This window comes from Passer montanus, unplaced genomic scaffold (assembly GCF_014805655.1).
Source record: "Passer montanus isolate IOZ18808 unplaced genomic scaffold, ASM1480565v1 scaffold8, whole genome shotgun sequence".
Taxonomy (NCBI): Eukaryota; Metazoa; Chordata; class Aves; order Passeriformes; family Passeridae; genus Passer; species Passer montanus.
The window spans coordinates 1,866,132-1,893,665 of NW_024373256.1; the positions used below are offsets into that span (position 1 = coordinate 1,866,132).

The following is a 27,534-nucleotide window of genomic DNA, read 5'->3' on the forward strand; positions in this document are numbered from 1 at the left end:
GGGTGTCCCCGGGTGACCCTGTCCTGCAGGGAGGGCTCTGCTCCAGAGGAACAGGCAGGGACTGGTCCCAGGAATCCCCCCTGAACTTCTGCCCAGCCCTGAGCAGATCCCACAGAGGGTGTGGATCTCTCTCTTGGGGATATTCCCGAATTTCAGGATGTGATCCCACTCTGGGATGACCCCCGTGCTCCCTCCCAGCCTGCCCCATCCCAGGATTCCATGATCCATGTCCAAACCCCTCCCAAATCCCCCTCATTCTGTTCCAAGCCTCCTCACTCCATCCCACCCAGCAATTCCATGTCCTGGCACGATCCCTGGCTGGGTTTTTCCCCGGGAATGCTGAGGATGGGGAAATGCTGCCACACGTCCTGGCACCATCCCAGCCCAACTCCTGCGGGAGTGACACGGGGGAGCTGCAGGGACAGGGCTCGGGAGGCTCCTCCTGCCTTTGGAATCTGGCTGAGGCAGCACGGATGAGCTGCATCCCTGTTTTTAGAAGGAAAAACTCCTGGAGAAACTTGTGGCAGCAGCTTCTCCCAGTGGAGATTGGCATTAATGAATGAGGGGTGTGGAATCACCTCCAGGAGAGATTCGGGTCCAAGCCTGGCTGGAATTGGATGGGAATGTTGGAATTGGATGGAATGTTGGAATTGGATGGGAATGTTGGAATTGGATGGAAATGTTGGAATTGGATGGGAATGTTGGAATTGGGTGGAAATTCTGGATTGGATGGAAATGTTGGAATTGAGTGGAAATGTTTGAATTGGATGGAAATGTTGGAATTGGATGGAAATTCTGGATTGGATGGAAATGCTGGAATTGGGTGGAAATGCTGGAATTGCATGGAAATGTTTGAATTGGATGGAAATGTTGGAATTGGGTGGAAATGCTGGAATTGGATGAAAATGCTGGAATTGGATGGAAATGTTGGGATTGGATGGAAATGTTGGAATTGGGTGGAAATGTTGGAAATGTTGGAATTGGGTGGAAATTCTGGATTGGATGGAAATGCTGGAATTGCATGGAAAGGTTGGGATTGGATGGGAATGTTGGAATTGGGTGGAAATGCTGGAATTGGATGGAAATGTTGGAATTAGATGGGAATGCTGGAGTTGGAGCTCACTCTGACTGGAATAGGCAAATCAAGATCCTTTTAAACCTCAGAACAGCAGAGGGACCGAGGAGCAGAAGGTCCTTGGGTTGCTCCCAGTTTTTGGAGCCTTTGCTCCGCAAATGGATGGGATGGGAAGGATTTGATGCAGAATTTTCACATCCAGCAGAGGAAAAGGGTCAAAGCCAGTGGAAGGAGTGTGGAAATGAGGGAAAACCTGCAGAGCTTGGCTAAGTTGGGAATCAACCGAATCAAAACCCTCCCAAGTGGTGAAGGGGCAGCTTTATTTTAAAAAATCGAGTTGGAGGCTTTGGAAAAGAGGGAAGCAGTTCCTGCTTACACAGAGGGCTGGGGCTGGAGATTTGTCCTCTCCTCATTCCCACAAAATTCCCTGAAGTGCAGGAGGGCCTTGGGAAGATCCCAATCCCAGCCAGACCCAGCATTTCCAGTCAATGTGAGACTCAATCCCAACTCCTGAGGAACCATCCCAGCCTTTGCCTGGAATTCCCACCACGCTTTCCTCTAAGGATTTTAAATTCTGATTTTTAACTTGACTTGGCCTGAGAAAAAGGAGATGAAGGGGATAAGAGCTCTGGATATTGCTGGGGAAATCATGGATCAGAGCGGAAATCATCACTTGGAGTTTCCAAAGGCAGCTGAGATTTAGGCTCTGGTGAGCCCTCAGTTATTCCTGTTGCCATAGAAATAAATGGATGTGTTTGCTGCTGCTCCCTGCTCCAGAGATATCCACAGATATCCATCACCACCTCCAGCCACAGCGCTTGGTTCCCAGGTTTTCCTTCTCCCAGGAATTCCACGTGCAGCAGGAAGATTTATTTTTATTTTTCTGTTTATTTTAAATTTTTATTTAAATAGTAATTTTTTCAAAAAATTTAATTGTATTTCTAATTTTTATTTTAATTTTTATTTCTGTATTTTAATTTTAATTTTAATTTTAATTTTAATTTTAATTTTAATTTTAATTTTAATTTTAATTTTTTAATTTTTTAATTATTTTTATTTTTACTTTGTTTAAAATTTTGTTTGTTTGTTTAGGGGTTTTTTGTTTTGGCTTTTTTTAACGCTGATGTTCAGCCTGAGCACTTTGGGAGCTCCCAGAACCCAAGCTCAGCTCCCAACTGGGAGCAGCTCCGTGACATTCCCAGTTTGCAGCCCAAGGTTTTCCTTACACCGAGAAAATTGGGAATTTCAGCGAAATTCAGGAATTTCAGGACACGGTTTCACCTCCCTTTGTTCTGCTCCAGAGGGAGGGAAATCCGCGCCTGTCAGAGCCTCTCCAAGGGGGCTGCAATTCCAGACCCATCTGGTGTCAGACTGGGAATTGGGACGGGGAAGATATTCCCGGTTGGATTTCTCCAGCTGGGAGTTCTGAGCTGGGAACTTTCCTCGGAGCAGGAAACCAAAGGGTTGGATTTGCCACCTGGAGGGAAGCTGGCCTTGGAATTTGCCTGGGAATTTATTTCTGGAGCTTGGAGCTTGCCTGGGAATTTATTTTTCTTTCCGTGCCTTTCCAGCTGTTCCCCACGGAGCAAAAATCAGGATAGGACACTAGGGAAAGGCTGGCAGAGCTGGGAATGCTCCCCTGGAGAGGAGAAGCTTCGGGGTGAGCTCAGTGTGGCCTTGCAGGGCCTGGAGGAGCTCCAGGAGACACGGAGAGGAATATTTCGGTGAGCTCAGTGTGGCCTTGCAGGGCCTGGAGGAGCTCCAGGAGACATGGAGAGGAATATTTCCAAGGGATGGAGGAACAGGGAATGGCTGCCAGAGCCAGGGATGGATGGGATTTCGGGAATTCCTGGCTGGGAGGGCTGGGATGAATTCCCAGAGGAGCTGGGGCTGCCCCATCCCTGGGAGTGGATCCTCCAGCCACATGTCAGTTGAACTCAGAGTCGAGCCTTAAAGGAGTGCTCAGAGCTGGGCCTAAAATAAGAATTAAATCCACTTTAGGATGAATTAGCCTCTGGATAAGGATTTCTCTTGTCTTCAACCCTTCCCAGCTTTATTTTCCTGTTCCTTCAGCCTCACATGAGTTAAACTCAAAGTCAATCCTTAACGAGTGCTCAAAGCCAAAACAAGAATTAAATCCCTTTTAGAATGGATGAGCGTCTAGAAAAGGATTTCTCTTATCTGTGACCCTTATCAGTTTTATTTTCCTGTTCCTCCAGACTACATGAGTTAAACTCAAAGTCAAGCCTTAAATAAGAATTAAATCCACTTTAGGATGAATTAGCCTCTGGATAAGGATTTATTTTGTCTTCAACCCTTCCCAGCTTTATTTTGCTGTTCCCTCACCTCTTATGAGTTAAGCTCAAAGTCAATCCTTAACGAGTGCTCAAAGCCAAGCCTAAAACAAGAATTAAATCCCTTTTAGAATGGATGAGCGTCTAGAAAAGGATTTCTCTTATCTGTGACCCTTATCAGTTTTATTTTCCTGTTCCTCCAGACTACATGAGTTAAACTCAAAGTCGAGCCTTAAACAAGAATTAAATCCACTTTAGGATGAATTAACCTCTGGATAAGGATTTCTCTTGTCTTCAACCCTTATCAGCTTTATTTTGCTGTTCCCTCACCTCTTATGAGTTAAGCTCAAAGTCAATCCTTAACGAGTGCTCAAAGCCAAGCCTAAAACAAGAATTAAATCCCTTTTAGAATGGATGAGCGTCTAGAAAAGGATTTCTCTTATCTGTGACCCTTATCAGTTTTATTTTCCTCTTCCGCCAGTCTACATGAGTTAAAGTCGAGCCTTAAACCTGAATTAAATCCACTCTGGGATGGATGAATCTCTGGTTAAGGATTTCTCCTATCTGTGACCTTTTCTAAGCCTTTTCAGCTTTTTTTCCTGTTCCTCCAGCCTCATAGGAGTTAAACTCCGAGTCAAGCCTTAAACGAGAATTAAATCCACTTTGGGATGGATGAGCCTCCAGAAAAGGATTTATCTTGTCTTCGACCCTTATCAGCTTTATTCTCCTGTTCCTCCACCGCTCATCTGTTAAAGTCAAGCCTTAAATGAGCGTTCAAAACCAAGCCTAAAACAAGAGTTAAATCCCCTTTAGGATGGATGAGCCTCTCGGAAATTCTTTCTCTTATCTGTGACCCTTATCAGTTTTATTTTCCCATTCCTCCCATCTGCCAAAATTCCCCACCCTTGGCGAGGACGCGTTCGTGGTTTGTCGCTCTCCGTGGTGCTGCAGAGGCTCCAGACGCACCAAAAATTCCCTTTTTTGGCCTCATTTTCCCCCCAGCTCCCACTCCCAGCAGGAATTTATTCCGGCCTGAATTCCATGCTTTCCAATCCACAGAATTCAGCAGGGAAAGCTGATCCTGAAGCACAGCAGTGCCTTATTCCTGCTCCCACTAAACCCACTTTAAATCCCATTTAACTTTCCCACTTCCAAACAAGCCCGAAGTTTCTAATTGCTTCCAGTGAGTCATTCCCGGATGGAATTGTTCCCTAAAAATCGTAGATTGGGGCTGAGGTGCCAACCAGCAGCACTGAAATTTTTTTTTCACACGAGGTTTGAATAAATCCATTCAAATCCTGACAATCCCTGATAGCCTTGAATTGTTCTCCCGGACAAAGCCGAACAGGAACTCGTGCAAAATCCCATTATTTTTGGAATTCTTTCTGTCCAGCGCCTCTGAAACGTGGTGAAATTCCTGGAAATGCATTTCCCACCATGCCAGACTCTGAATAAAATTAAGGAACGGGTCAGGAAGGGACAGGGGCTCCCAGAATTCCCTGGAGGAAAAGGATTCCTGCTTTTCTCCCCAGGAATCCCAAGTGCTGAATTTTGGGAATATTTTCACATTGCAGAAGGAACCTCTGGTGAATATTCCTGCCTTGGGAAGATAACAACGCTCAGCTCTCATCAAAATCCCTCAGAATCCCATTTATGGAAATTAAAAACCCCCAAAAATGAATAAAAATGGTTTTAGCCATAAGGACCCAAAAACTATTGGAATTGGAATTCTGGGAATATCAGCCTTTTCCTAATGATCCCTCTGGAATGCACTTGGGAGAGATCTGCTGGAAGAAAGAATTCCAGGAGCAAAACCCTCTCCTGCTTCTTCCCAGGGCACAATAAAGGAGATTTTTAATATTTTGGGAGCTCTGCTAAGACTCTGCTTCCCCCATTCCTGAGAGCAGCCAATTTTCAGGGGCCATCCTTGAAATCCCTGCTGGAAATAAAGAAAAATGGAATTGTCCAACCAAATCCACCTTGAGTACTAAAAATAACATTTTAATCCCCCCTTTTTACCCCAAAATGGGTTTTTACCCCACATTTTGGAACTGGGGGTAGATTAAAAATAGACCCAGTGCCAAGGCCCAGCCCAGCCTCTGGAATCTTGTGGAATTTGTTCTGCTCCACTGGAAAATCCCAGATTTTCCCCTCATGTGAAGGAGTTTGGGCTGAGTGGAAGAATTTTTAGGGGAAAAAAAGGGGTTTTTTGTGGGGATGGATTCATTCCAGTTGTGGCAAAATCAGGGATTTTTCTCCCCTAAAAGGGAAAGGAAAGATGGGGAAATCCACCACAATCCTGGGTGATTTTGGGGAGTTCCATCCATTTTCCCTGGGTTCTGTTTCCCATCATCAAAGAGCAGAAAACTTTGCCAAATCCCAGGAATCCCATGGAAATAATCCCATGGAAATAAATAATGGAAATAACCCCGAAGTGGCTCCAGGATGGTCTGGCTGGGACAGTCCAAGAGCCAAGGAATCTTCTGGATATTCCTGATTTAAATTCCAGAAAATAAAGCAAAATTAAGAATGGCTTGGGGCAAAACCTGGGAAAAGAGGCAGGAATTCTGCCTTCATTTATTTCTGGAAAATCATTGAACCCAAAGCTGCGGCTCCAAGATTCTCCTGGTTCTGGAGAAACCCAGGGTGGGGAAGGCAAAGCAGGAATGTGGGTGAGGAAAATTCCAGGAATAAATCCTTTGCCACCTGCTGGAAAAATCTGCTCAAGCTTGCAAACACTGAGGTATTTAAGGAAAACACCAGAAATTCCTGCCCTGCCTGCGTGGGAATCCTTGGAAAAACTGGCAGCTCCTTCCTGCCGTTTGTTCTGGGTGGGAATTTAAAAATCCACACCAAAATAAAATTCCCGACCTGATTCCTCCAGAAAATGCCGGGATGGGAAGGGAGCAAAGAGAGGAGAAATTCCAGATATGAAGGGTGAATCTCTGGTGTGGTGGAGGAGGCTCTGGCCCCAAATGAACCCAGCAAGTCCTAATTCCAAAGGAATTTTGGTTTTTTTTCAGAGGAAACCTCCTTCACTTCTCCCTGCAGGGCAGCAAAACCAGCTGGAATTTTATTGCAGAGGGGATTCTGGCATTGCCAAACCTGAGATGAAAAAAGAGTTGGGAAATTGAGGATTTATGGCTGAGTTTGAGAATTTTGGGAGAGGAATTGCATCATCCCAGCTTTCCTTTTGTTTTTCCTATTCCCGCAAACTCTAAACCATTCCCACTTCCCTGCTCCCGTTTTAATAAAATCAGGGAAAAGTTTGATTTATGAGTGAACTGCTCCCTGAAATGATCACAGAAAATCCTTTATTTTCCAACCTGAGATGTGGGAATGCCTCAGCTCCCAATCCCACAGAGGGAAATGGGATCCCTCAGGCCCTTCCCAGATTTAGGATCCTGTTTTTCCTCTGGCAAATCCCACCAGGAAAACACGGCAGGAACACTGTGTTTACCTCCCTGGCGGATTTCTGCCACTCCATTTTTATTCATTCCCTGGGGGACATCATCCTAAATGAGGTTTAATTTATTCCCAGCTGCTGGTGTTTATTTAATTCCCACCTTTTTTCCACCTGTGGAATAGCTCCATCCCAGCAGATGTTCCCTGAAATTTGAGGATGGAGGAGGAAAAGCTGCTCAGAGGGAGGGGCTGGGGTGGGAAGGTGAGACCTGTCCTGGAGCTGGGGAAGGGAAAAGGGAAAGGGAAAAAGGGAAGGAAAAGGAAAAAAAGGGAAGGAAAATAAAAAAAGGGGAGGAAATGGGAAAATGGGGAAGGAGGAGAAAGGGAAAAGGGAAAAAGGGGAGGAAAGAGGGGAAGGGAAGGTTGACCCATGGATGTAAAATTTGGGATGAAGAGAAGCCAGAGAGCCCAGGCCCCATAGCCCCATCCCAAAGCTGCTCATCCCTGGGTTGTGCAGCTTTCCCAGCCCTGTTCCTCACTGCTTTTCCAGAATTTTTCACTATCCCAGCTCCCAGGCTCCCTCTCTCCAGCAGATCCAGTCTAAAATAATTACAATAATCTGCCAAATTGGCTCTGTTTTCCCAGGAATGAAACATTTCCACTGCAGCCAAATGGGCCCTGCCCGTTCCTCGGGAACATCCGTGCGCTCCGATGGCACAGGCAGTTAAATGGAGCCTGGAAAATAATCTCATTTCTGCCTCCTCTGCTTTTCATTCCATTTTCCCTCCAGACCAATTATCCCCAGGAATTGAATCACAGGGATTGGCACCGCCGCTCCCTGCGGGGAAAGTGGGAAAACAGCCGGAACCACCGGGGGGAAAGGAGGGGAATGGTTGGGGATGGAGGGAAAGGGGCTGGGAATTCTCCCTGAGGGGCACAACCGCTCTGGGATCCTTCTCCCAACATTTTCCTGCCCTTGGCAGGATGGGAATGGGATCAACCCCTCCCTACAGAGGAGATGCTCCAAAAAACCAGAATTCTGGTGATTTTTAAAGTCCTTTCCAACCCAAACCGTTTGGGTTTTATAGAAAATAAAAGAAATTCCATTTCACTGTAATTTCCCAACCCTTCCCCCTCTAACTTTCAAGCAGGCTGGGAATAAAATCCCTCTTATCAGCAGAGGGTGATAAATGTTGGGATATTTGATAAATGTGTCAGGGTATTGGATAAATGTGTTGGAATATTTGTTCAAATGCCTTGGGATGTTTGGATTCTTTTTTCCCAGCCCATTTTTTCACTTTTTATGGATTAAAGGCTGAGGTTTCCCACGCCGAGGTTTCTCTTTTTCCAAGTGCTGCTGGTTGGGAGGGGTGGGAGCAAAACTTTGCTGTTTGGAATCCTGGGAAAAGCGGGATAAAGGCTGCTCCAGGGTTTTCCCTTCAGTCACAACCCTAAAAAATAGAATAATTCTATATTAAACCCTAAAAAATAGAATAATTCCATATTATAAATATGTTTAGCAATGAAAAGAGGGAAGATTTTGGGAAGAAATTCCAGGCTAGGATGGAATTCCAGTGAAGCTGTGGCTGCCCCATCCCTGGAATGTTCAAGGTTGGACAGAGTTTGGAAAAACTTGGGATGGTGGAAGGTGTTGGAGTTGGAACTGGATGGGCTTTAAGGCCTTTTCCAAGCCCAGTCATTCCAGGATTCCCTGATTTCTCCCTCTGGATCCAACGTCTGGACTATCAAACGCTATCATGAAGAGAAATCCATGAAAAACCCCAAAGGACAACCCAAACCCTTGGATCCCAAACCCTCCTTGCCATCCCCAAAGGAAATGAGCAGCTTTCAGCAGGAATAGCAATTCCTGGATAATCCTAAATTCAGATAACACAAAATTCCAGGAATTCCAACCCCACACCCCATCCATGGGCTCTGCAAATGCCCCTGGCCAGGGTTTTTTTGGTGGGAATTTTGCTTTTAAGGATTTTTTTTTCTTTTCCTTTCCCCTTTGAGCAGCTGCTTTTTAAAGGTTAAAACTCCCTGTAAAACAGGAAATGATGGAATTTTGGTCTGGACGTTTTTCCCTGGTTTTGGACACGTCACATATGTAACAAACGCCCAATAATGGCTCCATGGCATTTGCAGGGGGAGCTGACGTGGATAATTGCAGATGAAATGTGAAATGATGGATAAGAGCTCATCCACAGGCTGTGCTTCCAGGGAAAAGCCAGAGCACAGCACCAGCTCCATTCCACATCCCAGTGCTGAAGTGGAAATTCAGGATTGCATCCCTAAACTGGTTACATCTTCCTTTTTTTTCTTGAAAAAAAATTTAAATTAAAAATCCTTGGATTCATCTCAGCAGGTGCCATGGATTGGGAGCGGTTTTCCCAAGGGCAGATTGGCATCAAACCTGGAAAATTTGTAGAACATTTGGGTTTTTCTTATTAATAATATCTGAGCAGCTTAAATTCCTTGCTGAGTGGGTGATCCTCAGTTTTATTGCTCTCATTTCAAGCTATAAATATTTTATTTCCACCTGGATATTGTTATTATTCCTATATTCACTCCCATTCTTTATTATTCCTAATAAATGTTGACTCCTATTTAATTATTAGGATGAAATCCCCCAAAATAGGCACACATGCTATAGATAGATTGCAGGTGGAATAAATTGAAAAGGAAAGGAAAGGAAAGGAAAGGAACTTAAAGCATTTTAACCCAAGTAGAAGAAAACCAAGTGAATACATTTTAATGTACAATTTCTCAATTTATTTCATACGAAAGCTCTCAGATTTTTTTCCACACTTGCCAATGGCTCAGTAGAAAAGAAGGAATTGTTTTTCTCCTGGATTTTGCAGGCTGGGCACAGAAATCACTGTTTGTAACTCGCCACCTCCAGGTCCACGGGGTAGCGGACTCGGTTGCCCATGCACTTCTCCCTGTCAATAAAAATGCTGTTGGCTTTCACAGCAATCTCCTTCTCCAGCTTCATCCTGGTCTCCTCCAAATTCTTCAGGTTCTGCTCCGACTCCATCAGTTTTCTCTTCAGGGCCTCCACGAATACCGTGAGCTCTTCCACTTCGTTCACCAGCCTGGGAGGAGTTGGGTTCAGTCATGAGAAATCAGGGGGTGGTGAAAAAAGAGATTGGATTTGGGGTAAAGATCAACTACAGAATCTAAAATTCATCAGGAAAAAGACTTCAGAAAAATCCAAGAAAATATTAGATTTGGGGTAAAGATCAACTACAGAATCTAAAATTCATCAGGAAAAGACTTCAGAAAAATCCAAGAAAATATAAGATTTGGGATAAAGATCAACTACAGAACAAAAAATTTATCAGGAAAAAACCTAAGAAAAATCCAAGATTGGATTTGGGATAAAGAACACTACAGAATCTAAAATTCATCAGGAAAAAGCCTCAGAAAAAACCAATAAAAGATTGGATTTGGGGTAAAGGTCAACTACAGAATCTAAAATTCATCAGGAAAAGACTTCAGAAAAATTGCTCAAAAATATAAGATTTGGGATAAAAATCAACTACAGAATAAAAAAAAAATATCAGGAAAAAGCCTCAGAAAAATCCAAGACTGGGTTTGGGATAAAGAACAACTACAGAATCTAAAATTTGTCAGGAAAAACCCTCAGAAAAATCGAAGATTGGGTTTGGGATAAAGATAAACTACAGAATCTAAAAGTCATCAGGAAAAAGCCTCAGAAAAATCCAATAAAAGATTGGATTTGGGGTAAAGGTCAACTACAGAATCTAAAATTCATCAGGAAAAGACTTCAGAAAAATTGCTCAAAAATATAAGATTTGGGATAAAGATCAACTACAGAATAAAAAAAAAAATATCAGGAAAAAGCCTCAGAAAAATCCAAGACTGGGTTTGGGATAAAGAACAACTACAGAATCTAAAATTTGTCAGGAAAAACCCTCAGAAAAATCGAAGATTGGGTTTGGGATAAAGATAAACTACAGAATCTAAAAGTCATCAGGAAAAAGCCTCAGAAAAATCCAATAAAAGATTTGATTTGGGATAAAGATCAACTACAGAATCCAAAAATAATTTCTGACTTTGAGTAAAAAAATTAAAAGTCATGAGGCAAAAAATTAGAAGTTGTGAGGTAAAAAAATTTTCTAAATTGCCCAAAATCATTCTGAGATGGAACAGGAGCCTTGGAGGAGTTGATTAATGACCTAAGCTGGGGTTAATTGCCTAAATTGGGGTTGATTGATGACCTGAACTGGGGCTCATCCCTGCAGAGCTCGACGTTGGGCCTGAAGGATCTGTCGTAGAGCCTGGTTTGAGCCACCTTCAGGTAGGCCTCCTTGTCCCTGATGGCTTTTTTCAGGTTCGCAATGTTGGCTTCCTCATCCCCAATATCCTTCAGGATCTGGAGAGAAAATCCATGGAAAAAAAACCCCTTCAAACAATGATGAATATCATCCCCAAAAAGATCCGTTCATGGTGAAGCGTTAAAATCTTCACCACCAGTCTGGGGAATTAAGTACAAGAATAATTTTCATTTTAGATGATAATACAATTAAATTTTATTTAAGATTAAATATAAGAATTAAGGTGGGTTTGACCTGTTTATTTTTAATATTACACGGAGAATCACAGATTTAGTTTAAATAAAACAGAAAATATTCTGCAGCCTCTGCCATGTCCCAAAACCACGGGAGAGATCCCAAACCTCTCCCATGCCTCCTGTGGGACGAAAACACATCCCATCTCCATGGAGTGCTTTGAATTGTAAACTTTAACTGGAAATCCAAGAAAAAAATCGATTTATTTTGAAGGAGAGCTGCTGATCAGCTTGGAAAGACCTGGTTTTCTCAAGAAAATGGAAAAGACAGTAAACTGAAATCCTTCCCTTCATAACCATTGATACACATGAAAAATTAAAGTTATCCAGCTGTCATTCCCAGATCCTAAGGAATTATTACTTTTTCCACACTTGCCAATGGCTGAAAGTGAAAAAAGGAGCTGCTCCATGTTGGAAAAAGGAAAGGGCCCAAAGCCACCCTTGTTCATAGAAAAAATAAAAGTACTGTGGTGGTTTTGACCTCTTTATTTTTATTATTACATGGAAAATGCCATTTTCAGTCTAAAAGAAGGAGAAAATATTCCATCAAAACCACTTCCATTTGTTCTGTGGGATGACAACACATCCCCAGCCCAGGAATTACCACCAGGGGCTAGGGAATGAATTTTTCCCCACATTTCCAATGGCCTCGGTGCAGAGATGAGGAAAATCTTTACTCCCAAAGTTTTTAAAGAAGGAGCAGGCCATCATTTAAAAAAAATAATAAATAATTTTTAAAGAGCACAGAATTCCCTGTAAAATCCAGTAAAACCCACAAAAGAAGGAGCTGTTCCACTTTAGAGGAGGCTGAAGTCACCTGCCAGGTTGACTTCGCTGCCATTCCAGAAAAATCTGGGAATCCTGGCTCAACCAGAGCTCCCTGCTCAGCCAATTTTAGGGTTTAATTCAGATTTAAAGTGTTTAATTCAGATTTAAAGTGTTTCATTCAGGATTAAATTGTTTAACTCAACTCCATCCCACCAAAAAGCACCACGATCACAACCAAACCCCGAAACCTCTCCCCGCATCCTAATCCAACTCAGAAATATCTCACTCCCAAGGATTAAATTGTTTAACTCAACTCCATCCCACCAAAAAGCACCACGATCACAACCAAACCCCGCATCCTAATCCGACACAAAAATATCTCACTCCCCCATGGATTAAACCAATTTTTTTTGGTTTAACGACGCCAGACTTGCAGGAGACACCCCGGACCTGCTGCAGGTGCTGCTCCAGGCGCAGCTTGGCATCATCCAGCTCCCTGCAGTGGGTGTCGAAGGCCTCGTTGACGGCCGCCCGCTGCATGCGCAGGTCCTCGGACGCGTCGTGGATGATGCTGTTGATCAGGGATCGGAGCTGCACCGACGCCAATTTTTCCTGTTCCGCCCTGGAAATGTTGTCGTGGCTGAACTGGGCCCAGGACTTCGGTGTGGAGGCGCTGGAAGAACAAGGAATGGGGTAAATTGGGAGTTTTGGCCTTCAGAAATGGTTGTTTCTCTGGGAAAGCGCGGTCGGCTTCTGGTGGGTTCGGCTCTTGCTTGTGGTGGGGATTTCTTGTGAGGAATGGGATTAATCCTTTAAGGAGTTAATAAAAAGTCTCAAATAAATTAATAAAAATTCGTGGATAAATAAAATATTCTAATAAATCAAGAAAAATCCTCTAATAAATCAGTTAAAATCCTTGAATAAATTATATAGACATTCTTGGATAAATTAATAAAATATTCTAATAAATCAATAAAGGAACTTCCAACCCAGATATTCCACGTAGGACATCCAGCACAGCCCTTCCATCCACGGAGCTGCCTCAAAGCTCTTCCCATGCCCTGTCCCAGCTGGGATTGGGCATTCCAGGTGTGCTGTCCCAGAGGAGTGTTGGGATTGGAACCGGATGAGCTCCAAGAACTTCCAACCCAAACATTCCACGTAGGACATCCAGCACAGCCCTTCCATCCACGGAGCTGCCTCAAAGCTCTTCCCATGCCCTGTCCCAGCTGGGATTGGGCATTCCAGGTGTGCTGTCCCAGGAGGATCCTGGGAATGACTCACTTCTCCTCGAACTTGACGGAGCTGGGGTGGGACTGGACGTTGGTGCTGTCGGTGCAGTAGCTGAGGCATTTGTCGTCGATGTGATACGTCTCCACCTTGTCCGACCAGTCCAGCTCGCAGTTCTCCTTCTGGATCCGGTTGGATCTGGAAAGTTGGGATCACAGCTCAGCTGGAAGCAAGAGAATTCCCAACCCAGCCCTCTTTGGGAAGCACAACTCGGCCATTTGTGTTCCACAGGGAAGCAAGAGCGTGAAATTCCTTGTGGGCTGGAAAATCCCAAACTCAACCTTGCCACCGCCATCTCCTGGAAGAGGAGCCTGACTGAGATGGGATTTTGGGAAAAAATTCCAATGTGAGGATGCCTGGAAGAGGAGCCTGACTGAGATGGAATTTGGGAAAAAATTCCAATGTGAGGATGCCTGGAAGAGGAGCCTGACTGAGATGGAATTTGGGAAAATTTCTACTGTGAGGGTGCCTGGAAAAGAAGCCTGATTGAAATGGAATTTTGGAAAAAATTCCAGTGTGAGGGTGCCTGGAAAAGAAGCCTGATTGAGATGGAATTTTGGAAAAAATTCCAGTGTGAGGGTGCCTGGAAGAGGAGCCTGATTGAGATGGAATTTGGGAAAAAATTCCAGTGTGAGGGTGGTGAGACCCTGGAATAGAATTCCCAGAGAAGCTGTGGCTGCCCCTGGATCCCTGGAAGTGTCCAAGGCCAGGCTGGACTTTGGAAGGTCCCTGCCCATGGAACTGGATAATCTTTAATGATATTCAGATTAAAATTGCTGCTTTGTTGTTAATTGGAGTCACACATGGCTCAGTTAATTATAATTATAATGATTCTAATTATAAAAGCCTGTGGGTTGTTATCAGCTGATAACAGCAGGTGTCACTCTCAGCCAAGGAATTGGGAATTCCCTTGGAAAATGGAAATAAAATGGGGTTAATATGGAACCAAAACTGAACTAAAATGGGCCTAAAACTGGGCTAAAATCATCTTAAAACAATTAAAACCCCCAAATTAGACTCATCAGGCTCCTCTCATGCTCTAATCAATATAAAAGAGCTACTTTATATTAATTGGCATTTACAGCCATTTTTTAAAAAACAATATTTCTTTATCAGGTAGAACAGGAGCAGATTAAAGGATTTTTTAAACTAAAACATGAAGTTTCCAGCAGTTAATTCCTTTATATTCATGGATGATACAATAACATCTTTCCAAAGGGCCTGTTAGAAATTCCAAGCAAAGAATCCTTTGGAATGGCAAGGAACACCCGGCCTGGCACAGAAATTCCAGATTTAAAGTTCACACTGACCTCTGGTGGCAAAAAAATTCCTCTTGGAAAGTTCCTTTTGTCCCAAAAATCCCTTTAATAATACAAAGATACTCCCAAGAAGATATCCAGAGGATATTTTTATAGCAGTGGAATTTAGTGTGGGAAAACAAATCCAACAGAGCTGTGGAAAGCAGGAAAATCTAAATCTTCCTAAAAATCCAGGTTTACATGGAATTCCCTCAGCTCCTAAGCCTGGCCTGGCTGAGATCTGTGTCCACCTTTATCCCAGGAATTATTAGGCTGAAGAATCCTGGGAATTGTTTTACCTTATCTGGGTGGCAGCTTGGATGATGGTTCTCTTCAGAAGATCCCGGATATCCCGGATCAGATCCGCTTCCTAAAGAAAACAGGGACAATTCCATGGATCCAGAGCAGGAAACACAATCCTGAGGAGCAACTTGGGGATAAATCCTTAAACTTCCTTATCTACTCTCACTTTGTTGTGGTAAAACTTGGAATTTTGGTGTCACCCGATCCTGAGGGAACGCAGCTCTAAACCTATGGAGGCTGAAAAACCTGGAATACTTCAAAAGCCTGGGAATTCTGTGGATTCCATGGAAAAGTCTGAGTGTTATCCTGTTATGGAAGGAATTCTTCCCAGATTCCCAGAGAAGCTGTGGCTGGCTCCATCCCTGGAATGTCCAAGGCCAGGTTGGAAGGGGTTTGGAGCACCCTGGGATGGTGGGAAGAGATGGGAATTGATGATTTTTAAGGTCCTATCCATCCCAAACCATTCCAGGATTCCATGATCCCATCAGATTAAACGGAATAAATGAATTCTCTGCTCAGTTTTGAGATAGGGAAAAATCAGGGAATATCCCCATGCCTGGAACCAGATTAATCCGGATGGACTTGATGAGCTTTAAAGGCTTTTCCAACCTAAAAATTGTAACAATTCCCACATTGAAAAATCCTATACCAACTCTTCCCTGTTTATATTTTTAACTGGAAAAAATATCTTAAATATTAATTATAAATCAGAAATTACACTCAATTTCCATTTAAAATATTCCTAAATCCTGTCATGCCTTCTATGTGGAATCCTAGAACATCCTGAGTTGGGAAGGATCCACAGGGATCAAGAAATTCTTGGTTCTTCCCAGGATAATCCCCAGAACCCCACTAGGTTTAAACATTTCAGTATGATCCATATTTTTTGACTATTAAGCCTCTGGTTTAATGAGTAACTGATCATGAATCGACTCTGATTGGAGGCTACAGGTGAATAATCATTAATTAATTTATGGGATATTGGAACAGGTGTAATTCCAGGATGGAAACTGTGGGGTTTGTAACATCCAGACAAGAATGACACTGGAATTTGACAGGATCTTGGTGACAGGGTTGGATCATCACCTTGGCAAAACTCGGGGAGAATTAATGACAGAAACTGCCAAAATTTGGACAATTAGAGCATGGGAACAGCCAAGAAAGATCCCAGTGTTCCTGAACTTGTGGATTGTGGAGTTTTAAAGTGTAACCTGCAGAGAGAAGGGGATTTCAAGGCGAGTAGAGAAGGCATTTATGCCAAAATATGATTTTTGTGTTGGTGCAGGAAAACTCTGGACTGGTTTTGTTGGGGTCTGGGCTGAGGGAGCGATCTGCTCTCCTCCATCCACACTTCCCAAAGCGATCTGAAACACTTTTTAAACACAGCAAGGACTCGAACAAATCCTCGGAGCGACGCCGGGAGCGCAGGAAGGATCGCCGGGAGTCACCTCCAGCAGCCGCAGCTTCGCCTGCTCCTCCTTTCAGCGCTGTCACCGCCAGAGCGGGGCTGCCACCAAGCCCAGGCGCTGCTCACCTTCATCAGCTGCCTCTCCACCTCATCGACCACCAGGTCCGGGGGCTGCCGCCGCTCCCGGCACTCCAGGTTATCCACGGCAACCGCGTAGGGCACCTCGGTGGCATCGAGCGCCCGCTCCAGCCGCAGCTTCTGGGCCGCCAGCAGGCTGGTCTCGGCGTCCAGCTCCATGACCTCCTTCTGCAGCTCCATCCTCCAGAAGTGGACGTCCTGCAGCCGCTGGCCCAGGGTGGCCTTGGAGTATTCCTGGGCTCGCTGAGCGCTGGCGGCCGCGTGTTTGACCAGGTGCTTGGCCTCGGCGCGGCCGCGCTCCGCCTGCTCGCCCGCCGTGAGCGCCTGGTAGCAGACGCCCGCATTGCGGCGGTGCCACTCGGGCAGCTGGTACTTGGCGGTGCGGAAGCCGGCCATGGCCATGCCGCAGCAGGAGCGCGGCCTCTCGCTGCGGACCACATCGCAGATCTTGCTGGGCGGCGGGCAGGAGGGAACCACCGGGGGATGCGGCTCGTCGGGCTGCGCCATGGCGGAGCCTCCGCCGCTCCCGCCCGAGCGTCCTCGCCTCACCGCGGCGACCAACGGCAAGGCGGGCCCGCGGGTTGATGGGCGGCTGGATGCACCAATCAAAGAGCTGATCCGGCCAAAGAGCAGGGCTGATTGGTGGATGCGCTGTCTGGGCCCGCCCCCCACGCGGCTCGTTGCCGTGGTAACGGGAAGGCGGCTGCAGTTAAATTGGGATGGCAGCGGTGAAGGCCGCGAGCTGCGGAGGGGAAATGCCGGGGATTTCGGGAGGGTGAGGGCACCTCTTTCCAGGAAGGAAGGGAGAGGTTCAGATCCGGTGCTTGCCAGCACCTGGAGCCTGAAATCTGGCGTTTGCTGCCACCGCCAGAGCCCAAATCCAGAAATTTCTCAGTTCCGGCACAGCCCAAGTCCAACAATTTGCTGGCACGGAAAGGCAAAATCCGGCAATTTCCCAGTACCGCCAAAGGTCTGGTAACTTGCCCGTGCCAGCACTCCAGATCCAGCAAATTGCCCGTGCCTGCACCACCCAGGTCTGGCATTTGCCAGCACCGGCTCCCCAAACCCAGGAAGAAGAAGCATGAAGAAGAAACCCAGGACAACACCCTGTGCCCTCCATCTTGCTTCCATCCACAACATACTAAAAATCCCAAACCCTAAATTTCTCACCAACTGATAACCTTTCCTCTGATACCCAGGCTCATAGGAAATTACTTCTTTTTCCCTTGGAAAATGGCCTTCCTTTGTGGCCGGCCGCTTGCCCCACCGCCCAGATGCAGCGATTTCCTGCGGCTGGGGCACTCGGGGCTCTGGCTGAGCAGCCAAGGTGACCCTGAGCCAGGAGCTTTCCTTGGCTGCAGCAAAGCCCCGGCACACAAAGACCTTGCCCTGCACCAGGAGGAATTGTGCCAGCAGAGCTGACCCGAAATTTCTTCTCTCCGGCAGCTTTAGGACGCACAACATGGAGAAACCAGAGCGGACTCTGTGCAGTCCTCCAGAAGAATCCTGTGTGGGAAGCAGCCTGGGAGCAGGGTTTATGTGGCAGGGTGGGCAATTTGGAGCCTTTTTCTCCCCCGTGGGCTGAGGGCCTGGCCCTTGCCCTCACCGAGGGCCCTAGGCCGGCCATGGTGAGGGTGGCTCGTTGCCATGGTGACGGAAAAAGGCGGGAAGGCGCCTGAGGGAGGTGTCATGGCGGCCGGGGCGGCCCTCACGCAACCGCAGGAAGGAGGTTGAGGTTGAATGTGTCCAGAGGAGAGCAACAAGATGAAGGGCTTGGAACGCAAACGTTTGGAAGAACGGCTGAGGGAGCTGGGGTTGTTTAGCCTGGGAAAAAGGAGGTTTGGGGTGGCAGGATTTCATCGCAGTTCCAGCCCCTCTGGTTGCCCCCGGAAATTTCCAGAGAGCCCCCGCTGGTTTTAGGCTGCTCGATAGAACACGTTTGTGCTCTTTGCTCTGCTTTTATTCCCAAATATTCGTTGTTGAGGCCTTGCCTGTGAATCTGGTCCTGTTGGGGAAAGGGGAAAAGAAAGAGGGGATGTAGGAAAGGGGAATAAAAGAGGAAGGGAAGGGAAGTTTGGCTCTCCTGCAGGAGATGTGGATCTTGATGAGATTTGTGGAATTCTCTGACTTGGGAAAAGTGCTTTTTCCAGCTGGCAGAACTTCAGGATGAACCCGGCAGGTGTGGGCAGATTTCCTGGATTTCCACAGGGAATCCCGTGTTCCAGGTGGATTTTAAAAGCACCTCCCCATTCCTGCAGAGCTTGGGGGATCACTCCCATTATGGAAAACTGGGAATGTACACAAAAAGCAGGATTTAGAGGGAATTATTGCTCAGATTCCAGCTTCTCCCAGCACCTCAGGACTTTGAGGGCAATTTTGGGAAGGATTATGGATATCCCTGCTGGATTACAACAGCGCTGGGTGAATTCCAGCCTCCAATCCTGTTTTCTCCCAATCCTCCTCACGCTCTGCTCCAGAGCTGATTAGCTCTTGGAATAATCCCTGGAATGCAAATTATCCCAGATCTGTTCCAGGGGTTTGTATCATTTCCAAGGATAAATGGGATCTGACAGAATTTCTGGGATTTACCACGTAGGGAAGTGTTGATGTCATTTATTTAATTCCTTCATGGAAAAGAGGGATAGAGGATTTTTTTGGGATGCTGGCAGCAATTTGGGAAGGGTGGATGAGGGATGCAAAAATCATCGCTCAAGCAGCTCAAGAAAGGGAAACGAGCCCACCCCTCCCATCTTTCCCACTTTTCCAGCCCAATAAAAGGCTCAGGGATGGATTGCTCCTTCTGGGGAGGGCAGAGGGACACAAGTGTCCCCTCCTGCCGGTGTTCCCGTGTCCCCCATTCCCTTTTCCCGGCGCACATTCCTCCCTGTGCCTGCGGCGCTGCCGCCGTGCAGGAGCCGCTCGCCCACGCAGCTCCAATTCCCCGTCTGGAGCTGGGAAAAAAACCTGGAGCCATCCCAATCCCAACATTCCCGGCTGGCTGCTCCCGGTCTGGAGTGGGGGAGGGACATCCAAGGAATTTTGAGATTAAGGAATGTGGCTGTGCCACAGGGAGGGGTTTTTAGCCGGGCTGGAGGGGGATGCGAACACAGGGATTTTATTCCCGGCGTTTGGAGCAGGGGATTCTCCGGGATAAAGGGAAAAGTCGGATGTGCTGGGATTTGGAGAAGGAAAGGGGGGGTTTGAATATTCCAGGTGTTGCTGGCTCTGATCCCAGCGCTGTGCCTGGAGTTTTGTGGGATTCCTTGTGTTTTCCACTCAGGGAACATTCCTTGTTTTCCACTCAGGGAACATTCCTTGTTTTCTATTCCGGGAACATTCCTTGTTTTCCACTCCAGGAACATTCCTTGTTTTCCAAAGCAAATCCCTCTTTCGGGAGAGGCCACACAGAAAAGCAGGAAGGGAACGGGAGCTTCCCTATAAAATATTCACTGGCTCAGCTCCGCTGGAGCCTCCCGAGGAATTTTGGGAACTGGGATAATGAGGCTCCCCTGCTCTTCCTGCATTTCTGCCTCCTCCTGGCTCATCCCTTATTAATGTGCCCTTTCCATGACTTTTCGGGATGGTTCTTCCTGCAGGAGCTTTTGATCCCTTTGTTCCTGCTCCAGGAAGGGAAAGCACCGCTGGGAAAATGGGAGAAGGGAATTTCCTTCATGGAATTTATTTGGATTGATGGGATTTTATGCCCTGCCATGGACAGGGACACTGGAATTCTTCCATCCCAACCTGGAAAACATTTTTGTGGGAAAGAAGGAGGAATTCTTTTTCTCCTGGGATAATCTGGAGCGCAAGAGGAGCCTCCTGGAAAAGCTTTTCCATTCCAGGAGGAACGGGGAGGCTCCTGCTGCTCGGATCATTCCCAGGGTGGATTATTTATCCAATTTCCATCTCTTTTTATCCTAAAATCCCCCTTTTAGTGGGATTGATTCTGGAATGGTCAGGCCAGGATGATGCTGGATTGCTCCTGGAATGGTTTGGATTGGGAAGGGATCTCAAAGCTCATCCCATTCCAACCCCAACGCTTCCCATTATCCCAATCCTCATCCAACCTTTCCTTGGACGCTTCCAGGGATCCAGGGATTCCACAGCTTCTCTGGGAATTCCATCCCAGCCAGGAATTCCTTCCCAATATCCCATTTATCCCTGCCCTCTGGCAGTTGGAAGCTATTCTCCCTTTTCCCATCATTCCATACCCTTGGGAATATTCCCTCTTCAATATTCCCTCCTTTTCCTGGATATTTCAGTCATTCCCGCCCAGCTGAGGGGATTTTCCTGGGAAAACCAGAAAAGGTGATTTTATCCCACTTTTTTAATGCCGGGAATTCTCCATCCTTGGAATGAAAAGAGGAAAATCCAGGAGAGTGGGAACAGCGGGAATTCAAACCGAGAGAAAACCGGGAGTGGGAGAGATTCCAGCGGGAGTGAGGTCAGCGGGAATCCTCGGCAGGAAAACCCGGCTGGTTCCCATGGAAACGCCCAGCCAGGATTTCACACTCCACGAGTTTCGAGTCGGCATTCCTTAAAAAAAAAAACGGGAAAAACCCAGAGAGGGAATCCTGAGGGAACCCCTCCAGCACCTTTATTTTTCATTCATGGAATGCGTGGATAAATAGGGAATATTTGGGAGTGGAGCATAATTCCAGGGAGCTGCTCCCACTTCAGACACTTCCAGGTGATTTTTTGAGATTCCAGAGGGTTTGGAATAATTTTGCCGTGGGATAATCAGTGGCACAAGGAGCTTGTTGGAAACGAAAGGAATTTTTGGGGATGAATGAAAGAAAATTAAGAAAAAAAAGGGAAATAAGAGGAGCTTGGAGGTAAAGAATCCATAAAAATCCTGATTTTCTTATTGGTAAAAATACAAAATTGCTGGATTTGGGAGGAAAAAGGAATTTTACGCAATAAGAGGTTGTCATGGGCAACTGGAATTCCAGCCCCGAGGTGGGAATTCAGGAATTCCTGAGTGGAGCAGGGATTCCCTTCCAGCAGCAAAGCCCGTGGAAGAGGGGAAATCAGGAAATGCAGCTGGAAAATCCAATTAAAAAGAATAAAAAGAGGCAAAATTCCCAGGTTGGAGCTGTTGTGGATCCTGAAGGGTTGGAATTGTGGGAGAAAATGGGAAGGGGTTTTCTGGGATGAGTGGGAATGGGAATTGACAAAAATATTCCATAATTGAGCCACAAGAAGTCAAATCATCTGGATTTTTGGGGATGATTCCCAAACTCCAGCTCTGGGCTGGGCAAATTTGGCAATTCTCTCCCCAGAGAAAATTCCAAAAGAAATCCATGGATTTAGCTATGAACCAGGAGTAATGATGAAACTGGATTGGGAATTTTGCTATTCCTTATCTCCTTTGGGATACACCAGATCGATTTATTGGAGCTAAAATATCCCCAAAATCCCCTTTAAACAGAAAACAAACCAGGAATGAACCCCATGGATTGCCTGGAATCTTGGGAAGCTGCTCCAGCTTTCCCTGGGAATCCTGCTGGAATGAAAACCCCTCTGCAGGGCGATCCCGAGCCTCTGGAATCATGGAATTAGGGAATGGTTTGGGATGGAAAGCTCAGCCTGTTCCATCCCAACACCTTCCACAATTCCAGGCTGGACATTCCTGGGATGAGGCAGCCACGGATTCTTTGGGAATGCTGGGATTTTAGGGAAAACCATGGAAAATGCTGTTCCCGAGGGAATTTGGGATGGAGGCCGGGCTGGACATTGAGAAGAGGAGGAGAGCAAAGGAGATAAAAGGAAAATTCCTGAATTGTCCTTGGAATGTGGGATGGGAATGGGAAGAACCTCCCGGGCCCCGGAGCTCATTCCCGCCTTTCCCAATCCCACAGGAACCCCCTTATCCCGCTTCTAAAACTCCCTCTGGGGAGGCTCCTCTCAGCCTCCGGATCATTCCCAAAGATTTGTTCCTGTTCAGGCTTTTAGAGCCAAAGCCAGGCTTTACAAAGCCGGGCCCTTAGAGACAAGGCCGGACTTTACAAAGCCAGGCCTAAGAGCCAAAGCCAAGCCTTAGAGTCCAAGCCAGGCTTTTAGAGGCTGAGCTGGGCTTTTAGAGGCCTCCCAGGAATATTTTAGGCTGGAGCAGCACAGGGATGTGACCCTGCAGGGATGGGAGATGCTCCGGGGGGAATTTTCCGGAATCTTCCATCTGGATTTGCTGGGATGAGCTCAGATCCTCGGGGGTGTCCTTCTCTCAGGTCTGGAGCACCCAGGGAAAGCTCTGGAATGGGAAATGTTTTGTCTTCTGGAGTTGGGATCAGCTGTGATTTCATTCCCTGTGGCCTGGAGGCTCCCAATTTTCCTGGGTTTTTTGTGGATTTGTGAGGGAATTCCCGGCTCTGCAGCCCCTCTGCACCAGAAATTCCAGGGGCTGCATCTCCTCATTTCTATCCCAAAAATCCCCAGGATAATTTGGCCAAGAACGGAGCTTCCAGAGCTCTCACCTCATTTTTTGGGATCACCAAATCATTTGGGCTCGTTTGACCCCTCCTGCTCCCGGTTTTTAGAGGCCAGATAAGGAGCTCATCCCAATTATCCATGGAAAAGATGATTTCCTTTTTTTCTGGCTTCATTCCTTGCTTGTTCTCCCCAAAAAATGAGCATCCAGGCCCGGAGGCCAAGGAATCTCCCAGATAACAGAGAGAAATTAAATTACTTTATTCTCCCCTGGCCCAAGGAGGTGAATTCCTCCCTGAACTCATCCCTGAGGATTATCAGGAATAAACTCCAACTTTTCCGAGGTTTTTAACCTGGCCCAAAGGTTCCCTGACCTCATTCTGGGCTGAAAATTCTGATCGGAGAAGTGCTGAGCTTCCCAAAAAATAATCACAGCTTGGAAGTGGAATTCTGGGAATTGGAGGTGCCGACCTGAATTTCGGGAATGCAAAGTTTGGATGAGGGAAGGAACTTTGTAGGGAATATTTAGGAAGTGCAGGTGGCTTCATTCCAGTTATTCCCAATATCCAAAATTCCCTTAAATATGGATTTCCTGAAAAACACCAGCGTTTCCCTCTCCCACATTTCATGAAATCCCTGGAATGGTTTGGGTGGGAAAGGGATAAAGCTGATCCCATTCTGAATCTCAGGTTGCTCCAAATCCCGTCCAACCTGGCCTGGGATTTTTCCAGGGATGGGGCATCCCAGCTTCTCTGGAAAACAGGGAACTCGTGCTGTAGCTCTCCCACTGATCTTGGATATCAGCTGGAATATATTCCATAAATCCCTGCTTTTCCCTCATTTATTTCAGGGATAGGGTGATCCTGAGGGCTCTTGGAAGCAGAGAATTCCAGGGATTTGGATTCAGGAGGAAATTCGGGAGTTCCTACAGGATCCAACCGGCTCCAAAGGAAATCCTCGAGTTCATTCCCTACTCCTGGAAGAGCAGAAGGAAATTCCCGTGAGGTTCAGATCGTTTCCAAGGATTTTTCCCATATTTAAAGGGCAGCCCCAAATCCTTCCCGGTGGGATTTTCCCTTTTTTCCCTGGAAAAGAGGCTGCCAGCAGAGGGCACACAATCGATGGAGATGGGATCCTGCTCCCAGCTTCCCGAACCCCTTTTCCAAGAGGACAAATGGAGGCAGGAAGCGACATTCCCAAGGTTGGAGAGGGTCGGGAATGGGATCTGGGATCCCTCAGAACTTCCAGGAGTTTGGGATGTGGTTATGGATCAGAAATCCCTGGCTGCTCCTTCCCAGGGATCAGAAATCCCTCAGAAATTCCAGGTGCTTGTACTTTAGGATCAGGAATCCCTGGATGCTCCTTCTCAGGAATCTTGGATCCCTCAGAACTTCCAGGAGTTTGGGATGTGATTAAGGATCATCAATCCCTGGCTCTTCCCTCCCAGGCCAGGTGGGAATGCCATGAACCCAAATAAAACCAGCAGGGCATTAAAGGAGCCAGGAGTGATCCATAAAAAATCATGGAAAGAGCCGGATGTGACTCCCAGAGCAGGAGCAAATCCTGGCTGTTGTTCCCTGGCACCTTTGGAATGTGGTTTGTCCTTCCTGATCAGCTGGAACATTCCCTGCTCCATCCCAAACTTTAGCAGGGATGTAAATTCCCCTCTGGATGCACTCCCTGATCTTGGGTTTGACTTTGAGGCTGGAAGGGAGAAGCCAAACAATTTCTGGGATGGAAAAGGGATTGGGAGGCTCCACAGATCCCAAATTCAATGATTCCTCCTAAAACATCCCGAATTTATTCATCCTGACATTTCCTGGATGAATCCCTGGCTGGATGAACTCCTCCAACACGTCCAGCTCTCCATCAGCATCCCAGATAATTAATTTCAGGAATTAGCAGCAATTCCAATTATTTTGTTCCCTCGATTTGGGATTTGGTGCCACCAAGGGGAAAGGGGAAGGGAAAGGAAAGGGTGGGAACTGTGCAAAGCAGGGATTGCATTGCAGATTCCACACTTTGCTCCCAGCTAATTATGACAAATCCTAAATTCCAGAGGGAAGATGTGGAATCTTCTGGAATTTCCCACTCTGGAATTCTCCAGCTTGGGACAAAGACTTCTAGAGGGAAACAGGAGGTGGAGTCAAATGGGAATGGGGAGAAGGAGGGGCCAAGAGATGCCTCGACCCCATCCCAAAGGCAGGCAGTAAAATTCCCGGCTTTCCAGTGGCTGTCAGGACAGCAGGATGCTCCTGAGAACGCTGGATCCATCCCCACATCCATCCCAAAATCCATCCACAAATCCATCCTCAGAGCTGCTATGGTTATGGGAAGGAGCCCACACTTTCCTGGCACGAGGATTTATTCCCTCCCGTAATTCCTGAGGATCCCACAAGGAACTGGGAGGAGCAGGGCAGATCTTGCTCTGTTTATTCCAGGGTTAATTCCATGGGGTTGGAATTAGTTCAAGTTCATTTTTTTCCACATGGACACTTTCCTCTATTCCAAGATGCTCCAAGCCCTGTCCTTGAACAATTCTAGGGATGTGGAGGATCCGGAGCAAGGATCCTCCTTCATCATTCTGGAATTCTCCTTCCCAGAGTCAGGAATCCTAAAAGCTCGGGAAACAATGTGCCTGAGACCCCCACATGAGCTGGAAACCCCACATCCTTCAGAATTCCCACAAAATCACTCCGGTTTTCATGGAAAACATTGGCAAAAAGCGCAGGAAACGGAGAGAATTCAACCCCAGGGAAGGAATTCAAGCAGAATCCAACTGGAAGGGGGTCCTGATGATTCCCTTTGGATTTTCCCACGTGCCTCATCCCAATCCTTCATCCCATATCCCTCCTATCCCCGTGGCATTCCCACAAGCAGCCCTGCACACAGGTTGGATGATCCTGATGAATTTTTGGGAATACTTTGATCCCATCCTCGAGGACTTTTCCATTCCCCTCTCTCCTGCTTGGCGGGGCTTTTCCCTTTGTATCCCACACTAAAATCGCCACACCCTGTTCATCCCAAGTCGGGAGCATCCCATAAAACCTTGGAATCATCGCCGCTAGATCCCAGCTCTTTAGGAGCCCCATTAGGCTCAGCTCCGGGTGCTTTGAAAGCCGCCTGACCTCTCTTCCCAATCAATTCCCAGTTATTAACCGGGAACAACATCGGGAGCTGCATTTGCAAATGGAATGTGCTGCTGGATAATGAACTCGCGCTCCTGAAAACATTCCAGGGGACGGGAACACATCCACTCCCGGATTTCAATCCCATCCCCGCACCCCCAGCCTGACAGAATTCACGGGATTCCAAGGAATTCAAAGGGATAAAACTTCCCGAGCGGAGCCGAAGGACTTTCCCTGAGCTGTTTCTTGGGATCCCTGGGAGTTCCTTGGGAGTTAAACCCGGGAGCAGCTGAGCTGCGAGCTTAGAGCCGAGTTTAGTTATTAAACCTCTCCTACCTCCAACCTGGGCTCAGCCAGGGGCTGGGGGAGCGCCGGGAGGGGCGATCCCCCTTTTTGGGGCTCCATCTCCCTTTTTAGGGGCGCATCCCCCCTTTTTTATGGGATCTCTCCCCCTTTGGAGGTGCCGGAGCCGCGCAGCCCTCGCAGGATGGAGCGGAACCAAACCCGCACCTCCCGCTCCGAATCCTCTCCGCCCGCTCGGGGGTGCTTTGGGGGGGTCCCCGGCTCGTTGCCCCCCACCCATGGGTGCGCTCCCGTCCCGCAGCGCCGCGCGGAGCCCGAACAAAGGCGGGGGAGGGGGCGATGCGGGGCTGCCCCGGCTCCTCCCGGCCCCCGCCCCCGCCGCCCCCGCTCTCCCCTCCCCTCGCTCTCCCTCCTCCCCCGGTAAATCCGAAGTTTCCTGTTGGGCACGGGCGAAGCTCGGCGGAGCTGCCTCCTCCTCGCTCCTTGGGATTTACCGTCGGGAGAGGCTCGGGAACGGCCCCCGCCACCTCCTCCTCCTCCTCCTGCTCTTCCTCCTCCTCCTCCTCTTCTCCCCAGCCTTCCTCCATCCTCCATCCCCGCGGGCGGGCGCCGCACGCCGAGCCCCAACCCCTCCCTCCCCCTCCCCCGCTGGATTTTGGGGGTGCCACCGTGCCTGGGGTGGGGGGCTCGGCCACCCCCCGGAGCCGCGATTGTCGCCGGTCCCATGTGAGCAGCAAGGCACGGCTATGCCCCTGGGGACACCGCGCTCCGCCCAACTGAGGTAGGACACCCCCCAAGCATCCACCATCCCCCCAAAACCAACCGCCAGAAGGCTCCTCCGGGGGGTCCCCGAAGGGTGGGGGGCACCCCCGGCTCGCCGTGGGGGGCGGGAGCGGCCGCGCCCGGGCGGAGGCTCCGACCTCCCCCCGCCCGCCTTTGTTGTGGCTGGAGCGCCGGGACCCGGCGGAGCATCCCCGGGAGCCGCGGCGGAGGGAGCCCGGCCCTGACCCGCTGCCCTCGCCCCGCAGGTGCCGCTGGCCGCGACCATGAGCGCCGGCGAGAGCCGCGAGCCGCCGCGCCCGGCCGAGGTGCTGGGAATGG

General features: G+C 47.7%; 1 protein-coding gene across 1 annotated transcript; it reads right to left on the reverse strand.

Annotated features, from left to right (window-relative positions):
* Window positions 1-9,520: 9,520 nt before the first annotated feature.
* TEKT4 (tektin 4) lies at window positions 9,521-17,083 on the reverse strand. Its single transcript, XM_039732389.1, has 6 exons — window positions 16,565-17,083; window positions 15,027-15,097; window positions 13,424-13,567; window positions 12,590-12,812; window positions 11,022-11,176; window positions 9,521-9,872 (listed from the first exon to the last, which is right to left on the reverse strand). The coding sequence occupies exons 1-6, from the start codon at window positions 17,081-17,083 to the stop codon at window positions 9,653-9,655; spliced, it is 1,332 nt and encodes a 443-aa protein (XP_039588323.1). The 3' UTR covers window positions 9,521-9,652.
* Between the last annotated feature and the right edge of the window lie 10,451 nt (window positions 17,084-27,534).

What these genes read in the sequence shown, in the direction of transcription:
- TEKT4 (XM_039732389.1), bottom strand. Translation starts at nt 17,083, where the DNA reads ATGGCGCAGCCCGACGAGCCGCATCCCCCGGTGGTTCCCTCCTGCCCG. An exon ending in TCCGTCAAGTTCGAGGAGAA is followed by an intron (nt 12,813 to 13,423) that starts GTGAGTCATTCC and finishes TTGTTCTTCCAG; the next exon opens with CGCCTCCACACCGAAGTCCT. An exon ending in TGGAGCAGCACCTGCAGCAG is followed by an intron (nt 11,177 to 12,589) that starts GTCCGGGGTGTC and finishes TTTTCTCTCCAG; the next exon opens with ATCCTGAAGGATATTGGGGA.